At 37.1% G+C, this 8,378-nt stretch overlaps 1 protein-coding gene across 1 annotated transcript; it reads right to left on the bottom strand.

Annotated features, from left to right (window-relative positions):
* Window positions 1–695: 695 nt before the first annotated feature.
* Window positions 696–7,101, bottom strand: LOC129248293 (V-type proton ATPase subunit S1-like). Its single transcript, XM_054887784.1, has 4 exons — window positions 6,958–7,101; window positions 6,787–6,889; window positions 3,976–4,216; window positions 696–1,475 (listed from the first exon to the last, which is right to left on the bottom strand). Exons 1-4 carry the CDS (start codon window positions 7,044–7,046, stop codon window positions 823–825), a joined length of 1,086 nt encoding a protein of 361 aa, XP_054743759.1. The 5' UTR covers window positions 7,047–7,101; the 3' UTR covers window positions 696–822.
* Window positions 7,102–8,378: the final 1,277 nt, after the last annotated feature.

The following is an 8,378-nucleotide window of genomic DNA, read 5'->3' as shown; positions in this document are numbered from 1 at the left end:
TACATAATTCAAAATGATATCATTGGAACAATGCGTTCATTCAAGTCCATTAACTGTACTCGTATAACAAATAAAGATGAAGCCACCAACTATCCAATTGAATTTTTAAACTCCTTGGATGTGCCTGGCTTACCACCGCACAATATACGCCTAAAAGTTGGCTCCGTAGTAATCATGCTTCGAAACATAAGCCCAATAAAACTTTGCAACGGTACGCGTTTGGTGGTAAATAAATTGATGAACAATGTGATTTACGCGACGATACTCAAAGGAAAATTCGAAGGTGAAGAAGTTCTCTTTCCGAGGATCCCGATGATCCCAATCGATCTTCCGTTTGAGTTTAAAATACTTCAATTTCCGATCCGTCTTACATTCGCCATGACCATTAACAAATCACAAGGCCAATCCTTGAAAGTTTGTGGTCTGAATCTAGAAAATCAATGTTTCTCACATGGTTATATGTGGCATGTTCACGGGTCGGAAAACCATCTGCGTTGTTTGTTCTTGCACCTGATAATAAAACAAAAAATGTCGTGTATCACAAGGTGCTTAACTGAAGAGTGCAATCTATTAAAGCTTCATTGAAATACTTGGTTAATAAAAAATTTACTTAATAAAATCAAAAATCTTATTTTTTATTGCCTCTAGGGCGGAACAAAATTCGCCGGGTCAGCTAGTATTTAAATAAGTAAAAGTTGATTTTTTGTGATTTTAAATTGTATTTTACATAAATTATTAACAATTCATTCAAATTATGTTTTTAAATTATTCAAGTTAACTATTCACACACACGTACATAGACGTACAGTTTTTAAGTTCTTTTCACTCGTTTGCTACATTGATTTGTAAAGTAGGTCCTCCTTCGGTTTCAAATGCGGTTGGTGACTGCACGCTCAGCAACATACTAATACCCACTGACAAAATAGCCAAGAGTATTGCAGTAACAAAAAGTCCTGATATTATTGCAGGCGAGACGAATCCTTCACAAGTCCAGGCGTCTTTAAACTTAAAGTCCCCAGTACGCTCAGAATGATGTTCACTATCATATTGAATTTGTACTCTGGTAAGTATAAGCTTTTTCTTCTCATTTTCTAGTGTTATTTTTCCACATGAAAATGAATGAGTTTGTGGGGCATAAAGATCAGAAACGTAATAAATAGTATCTTTAAATTTGAATGAGTGTATCTCGAAATATCCATTGCTAAGGAATAAATTGAATCCCAATGCTAATCTTGAATCATTTGTTTGAAGTTCAACTCTTAGCCGAGGGTCTTCGCCTGTTACTTTCATATTCTGTATTTCAATTTCATGTAAGCCATCTGTGTCTCGAAGTGCGAGTTGAGTGAAGTAAAACGAAATCATTTTGGCTTGGAAGAGGGTGCCGCTTAGTTCACTTGATTGTTCATGGGTTCCTAAGAAAGCATAGGCAATCTCATCACATTCTATTGAAGCTGTTACCGATCTAATTGCCTTATCTGTAAAACAAGAACTCATATGTAAATAATGTTAGTAAATAGTGTCCATAAAAATACCAAGCACAATGGAATTGGTAAAAAAGTAAATCTCGCTTCATGTAATATGACATATTCTAGAAAAACTGTATGTTTCTTAAAGTTAGTTCGTTCGAAATAAGTTAAAAATTTATTATTTTAGATTTTTTTAAGAGGGCTGTGTAGTATATTGTGCGTCCAATAATGAAAAAAGTAAAATAATAATGAAAATGGCTTTAGTTTTTTTCAAAATAGTCTCCTTAGAAGTCAATACACTCCTGTAATCGCTTGAACCAATTTTTAAAGCACTTTAACCACTTAGATGCCTCCAAAACAAGCTGTTGTTTTTGATGTTCGGGAACAAAACGTAATCATTAGTTGCCAAATCAGGGCTGTAAGGTGGATGACTCTTCAATGCAATTTTTTTAGAGCCAACAACTCCCTTGTGTGAGCCGATACGTGAGAAATCGCATTGGCTTGGTAAAGAATGATTCGTCTTCGGCGGTTTCTTTTCTTTAAAGTGTAAAGAGTAGTTTTGGCTTTTAAAGTGTAACTTGATTTCGTTTTTTGGTCTAGCACATGTATCCCCACATACTCTTCATGCCCGTGGTATGTTAAGGAAGTCTGCTCAGCAAAAGGAAAGAGGAGAGGAAATAAGACTGACTTCTATTGCTGCCAATCTGAAATAGCCAACAACGAAGTTACTGATATCATTAGAAAGGCGAATTGTTTGCATTTATACTTTAATTCTAAATAAAACCCTTTGCCTCCATCCAAATATTTATGGGGCAACATGAAAAATCTTAGCATACAATGAAAAGTGAAATCAAATTGTATTATTGATCCTGTGATACTAAACGAGTTCTTCGTTGGTGTCTGTAAAACTGTTAAGCTCTCACCGTTACCTAATGCCACTCTGATGTATTCTGGCCCGGAAAAAGAATTTCACTTGGAAGGAGTAAGTGTAATTAAGAATAATAAAGAAGATTGCATGTCTTTGAAATTTATAAAATTTATCTAATCATAGGGTGTGTGCGAACCTCCGAGTGTTTTCTGTCATGAAAAAGTTAGTCATAAAAACCATTTGCCATTCGGAGTCGGCTTAAAACTGTAGGTTTCTCCATTTGTGGAACAACATCAAGACGTACACCACAAATAGGAAGAGGAGCTTTGGAAAACACCTAACAGAAGTGTAAAAGCAAATTATTTATTTTATTTATTTATTATCATTTTAAGTTCTCAAGCTCTTAAAAAACACCCTATATATCTTGCATTTGAAAATTTCAATATCTATTGTTCAACCAAATAACTTTAAATAAAATATTAATTCTCGTATATACCAGGAGTGTTCAAAAAACAAAGCGAACTGTCAAATTTCGCGGGCTACGTATATTCGACTTTCGATGATTATTTCTTTTTATATTAGTACACGCGTCTCGAAGATATGTTCACGGTGTTAGCAACATAGCTTGTTTGTTGGTAAGAGGCATAAATAAGATAAGTGTTTTGCGCGTTCGGCGATTTTCTGCTATCGAAAAAAATTGATCAAAGAAGCTGCATTAAAATTTGTGTAAAAAATGTCCCCAGCATATCAACAACCGATACAAATGTTGAGAAAGAGAAGAAAATTGTTATGGAGAATCGTCGAATCACAATTAGAGAAGTTGTACCGAGATATCGGTTGGCTCATGCCATGCAATCTTTTCGGAAATTTTGGACTCGAAACGTGTGGCAGCGAAGTTCGTTCCAAAATTGTTGAATTTTGACCAAAAACAATGTCGCATGAACATCGCTCAGGAATTGTTGAATGATGTCAACGATGATCCAGAGAAGCTTAAAAGGGTCATAACTGGTGACGAATCATGGGTACATGGTTATGACATTGAAACCAAAGCCCAATCGTCCCAATGCAATAGTCTAGGAGAGACAATACCAAAAATACGAAAAAAACACACGGCATTGTGGAAAAAAATGCATGACTTTTACATCATGATAATGCACCTGCTCACTGAACTTTGCTTACCAAAAAGTGCATACCAGAACTGCTTCGAGGATTGGAAAAAAAATGCTGGCATAAGTGTATTATATCCGAGGAGACTACTTTGAAGGAGATGAAATAGAAATTCATGAATAAATAAATATTTTTTGAGAAAAATGAAAATTCACCTTATTTTTTGAACACACCTCGTACATAGATTTTTTATTTTATATAAGAAGAAATTTTGTGTTGAAATAAATAGTAAACTTATTTTGTAAGTTTCAATATTTATGCATAGCGCGTTTACATATTTCTTAAGTGAGCATAAACAATTTTCTCCTCAAAATTAAGTGAACAATTCTCGTTTGGTATTTGCTGATTTTGGACTTTCTGAAGCAATTGACGTTTTTTTTGTGCGATTCATTATATGCCAAACAAAAAAAGGTTTGGTTTTAATTGTTTCTGTTTATTTCTTTGGAGAATAATAAAATTCAAATCACAACTTACCGCAACTTCGCATTGGAGAAGCCTCTCCTCTAAATGAATCTAACGAAATCATATACAATTTGCCAGCTTCACACACTATTGGAGCCACGAGCCTCCCATCGGGTGGCATGCTATACTCGCCTACAGGATCTAATGAATGAAGAGCTTCGTCGGCTCTCTCCACATTGGCGTAGAAAAACGCAGGCGATTGCTGGCTCAGATACGTGAAACAATTCTCGCAACGGAAATGTTTTAGCGATAACTTTAAAAGAGATTCCAAATGAAAAACAAATAAGTAATGCTAGATGGACCTTTTATATGTTGCTGGTAAAAATATTATTTTCTTTCGCTGACTCCAAACTTAGATTTCCATGCAAATTAGATGCACATAAGTCTATTATCATAGAAAAATCTACAAGCTAGTAAATATGTTAGATACTTGTAGAACTTCGCATATGAGGCACATTATAAGTATTATTGGTTTGGGGAATAACTTCATAGCGTTTTTATATATTCTTTTTCTCTTATTTCTTTTATTTAATAACGATTGGTGTGCTGTTTGACAAAGGGAAAGTATTCATTCGATAGAATTCTTTCTCCACAAAACTATATTATGTTAATTGTATTTTTGAGTTTTTTAATTTTTTATTAATTTTGAAGTTTAGAAATGGAATACTCAGGCGGCAAAAATGAAAAATTAGGAGCCTGGGTGTCTCACGAGCTCAAGGAAGAAAATAAAGAAAGTCGTCCCCAAATTGCTTGTCAGTATTTCGCCCGCCAACGAGCAACACGCTGTCATAAACACCACTTTTTGTACCGAATCGTCGCCGGAGATGAGAAATGAAATAAAAGGAGTAGGTGACTCCACGAGATACACTAAAGTCGAGAGTCAAGCCAGATTTGTATCTAAAAAAGATCATGATATGTCTTCGATGGGACTGGGAGGGCATGGTACATTGGGAAATGCTCGAAAGGAATACTAGGGTGAGCAAGGAGCTTTACATTGCCCAGCTACACCGCGTGAATGAGGCTATTCGACTGGAAAAACCTGATTGATATGGTCAAATTATACTCCTTCATGACAACGCCAGGCCCATGTTGAACAAGTCGTCACATTCGCACTCCAAAAGCTCGAATAGGAGGTCCTTCAGCATCCGCCGTATTCTCCAGACCTTGCAACGACCGATTACCATCTTTTCTGCTCCCTCCCGATAATTAGGAGGACTTTAAAAACTGGCTCAACAACTTCTTGGACACCAGACCAGGCGATTTTTGGCGGAACGGCGTGAACAAATTGGTCGAGAGTTGGGAAGAGGTTGTAAACAGCAATGGCGAATATATAATTGATTTACTTATTGATATAATTATTATTGTTTGTTTAAATAAAAGTGTTTGGTACAAACGCTACGAGCTTATTCTCCAACACAGAACCAGAAACTGTTACAAAGTAAAAGTATTTGATCACAAGCAAATCTAAGGATTTATTTTTGAGTGATTCCACGAGGCTATTTCTTTGGTATTCTAGTTTTACTTTTTCCAATCATTAATTAATCCATGGCCGTCATAATTTCTGAATCAAATTTATAATAGTATTGATTCACAATATATTGTATAAGTTTCCAGTTGTTTCATAAGCTTTTATATCATGATACATATACCTGTATATAATATCATGACACATATTGTAGCATGATGTACATGGTTTGATTGAAAAGTAATGAGCCTTATTTTTTTAAGCAGTTTTATTAAACCTTTTGGCTTACACAACTAATATTCTTCAAAATAGGACCCTTCAGCGTCAATACACCGCTGGTAGCGGTCCTTCCACTGCAGGAAACATTTTTTAAACTCATCCGCCGGAATCGCGTTCAATTCGGCTGTCACAGTTTTTTGGATCGCCTCAATGGAGTCGAAACGCCCCCCCGCCCCCCCCTTCAGTTTTCTTTTCAGGCGCGGTAACAAGAAGAAGTCCTGAGGGGGCAGGTCTGGGCTGTAGGGAGGGTGGAGAAGCACCGGTACCCCCATCTTGGCCAATGCAGGGGTGCAGAGGAAGGCGGTCTGTTTGCGTCGTCGAAGGCCTTCCAGATCGTTGTTCGTCTTCGACGTCCTCCCGGCGTTCCTTGACCACTTGTGCCACCGTTTTGCCTGAGCACTTGACAGAGATTAGTCCCGGTAAGCCTCCTTGAGTAGCCCAATGGTTTCGGTACTCGTTTTGTTTAGCTTTACGCAAAATTTGATCGAGTAACGTTGCTCCAACGATCGCTGCATTTTCGCCACTGCAAAATCCTAACACACTTTTAAAACAGCTTTCACTCGCAGAGCACCGCTGTTGCCAGCGAACTGGGACCGGTTTCTAGTGGAAGGCGAAGGTCCAACGATCATTTTCTCCCGCCAGCCGATAAGCTTGATCGCTTGGCAGACGCTCCGCGCGGGAAGGCTGATTACTTTTCAATCAAACCCTGTATCATAATACAGGTAAAATAGTGTGATTAATTTTACCTGCGCCTATTCACTTATGTATGTATCTATTTTAATACATTGTGCAAACCGTCTCCACATATGTTATCCATTGGTATATGTTTCAACTTTTTTCTCTGACTATAAATACTAAAAAAAGGTACGACAAACAAATTTTGATAAAAAAATACAAAGCTAGCCAACATTTCTTTGGTGCATATTAGTATATTGTAAGTCAAGTAACTATATTATTGGAACCCCAATCGGATGTTCATACGCGAAGGAATCAGTAACTTTTGAGAGCATAAATAATATTCACATGCTTTTCTATGAAACATTTTTATCTTATCTAAAACAGCCATGTTAAGAGTTTACCTTATAGTATGTGAAGGCAACGAGCATTTTATCTTCAAGTATTTTTTTTATTTCTTCAAGGAATTCCGGGTGCTTTATTCTAGGAAACACTGATCTGGGAGTGCTACGAGTATACAGGGAAAATAAAATTCAAATAATATTCATTGGCTAACTTTTATTTAAGAAACTTACACCTCAGTATGCCAAAACAGCACTGGCGTACAATGCCCCAGAGATAATATCATAGAGAATAGAAGGGTTATCGTAAAACTGCGCGACATTTGGAAGAATATGCTCAGATTAATGAATATTCAATTGCGTTTTAGAGAATGTATAAATAGGTATGAGAAAACATTTGAAAATAAAAACAGAGGAAATGTTGTCAAAAACTTCAATTCAGCAAAATGAACAAGTCTAGTGGGTGAAAAAATCGTTTCGAATGAAATCGATTTTTAATTAAACTAAAAAGAAATCTATTGAACATATTGTATTTGTAGACCTCGCAGTCATTTGTACTTCTATTCAATTTTTAAAATTTGCGTACTATAAAGTTTCATTTACTGCAACGGCCATCACTCAGGCCGCAAGTACGAGGTGTGTTCAAAAAGTATCGCGAATTTTGTGTTTTCTCAAAAATTATTTATTTATTCATTAATATCTATTTTGTCCCCCTCAAAGTAGTCCCCATGAGATATATGCACTTGTGCCAACGTTTTTTCCAATCTTCGAAGCACTTCAAAAAATCATTTTTTTATCTTGTTCAGCTCCTTCTTCGATGCCGTCTTTATCTCCTCAATCTCCCTTTCATGGGCCTCTTCAGTTTCGGGAATAAGAAAAAGTCACAGGGGACCAGATCTGGGAAATACGGTGGCTGTGGCATCATTAGTGTGTTGTTTTTGGCCAAAAAGTCTGCAAAAGCAACGATGTGTGAGCAGGGGCGTTATCGTGATGCAAGAGCCAATTTTTGTTCTTCCAGAAATCCGGTCGTTTCTGGCGGATTGCTTTGCGCAAATTGCGTATAACTTGCAGGTAATATTCCTTATTGAGCAAAAAATCATTTTGTTTTATCTTGTTCAGCTCCTCCTTCGATGCCGTCTTTATCTCCTCAATCGCCCTTTTATGAGCCTCTTTCGGGAATAAGAAAAAGTCACAGGGGACCAGATCTGGGGAATACGGTGGTGTGGCATCATCTGATGTACAACTCCCATGCAATCGAAGAAAACGGTAAGCAAAACTTTTACATTCGACTGAACTTGGCGCACTTTTTCCGGTCTTGGTTCGTCCGGCAGCTTCAATTGGGATGATTGAGCTTTGGTTTCCACGTCATAACCATAAGACCACGATTCGTCACCAGTTATGACCCTCTGGAGCATATTTGGGTCGTCGCGGACAGAGTCCAACATCTCATTAGTTGCGATGCTGCTTTTGGTCGAAATTGAGCAGTTTTAAGTACGAATTTTGCGGCGACCCGTCTCATGCCCAAATCAATGAAAAAAATAGAATGGCACGAGCCAATCGATATGTCTAGGTCCTAAGCAACTTCTCTAACTGTGATTCGACGATTGGCCAATAGCATGTTCTTCCTTCATCAATTTTTTCTGTTGGTCTGTTGA

Source organism: Anastrepha obliqua, chromosome 5 (assembly GCF_027943255.1).
Source record: "Anastrepha obliqua isolate idAnaObli1 chromosome 5, idAnaObli1_1.0, whole genome shotgun sequence".
NCBI lineage: Eukaryota > Metazoa > Arthropoda > Insecta > Diptera > Tephritidae > Anastrepha > Anastrepha obliqua.
The sequence above is the reverse complement of the archived record's forward strand: the minus strand, read 5'-3'. Positions and strand labels throughout refer to the sequence as shown.

What these genes read in the sequence shown, in the direction of transcription:
- LOC129248293 (XM_054887784.1), bottom strand. Translation starts at nt 7,046, where the DNA reads ATGTCGCGCAGTTTTACGATAACCCTTCTATTCTCTATGATATTATCT. An exon ending in CTGTTTTGGCATACTGAGGT is followed by an intron (nt 6,890 to 6,957) that starts GTAAGTTTCTTA and finishes GTATACTCGTAG; the next exon opens with CACTCCCAGATCAGTGTTTC. An exon ending in TTCTCCAATGCGAAGTTGCG is followed by an intron (nt 1,476 to 3,975) that starts GTAAGTTGTGAT and finishes CTTGTTTTACAG; the next exon opens with ATAAGGCAATTAGATCGGTA.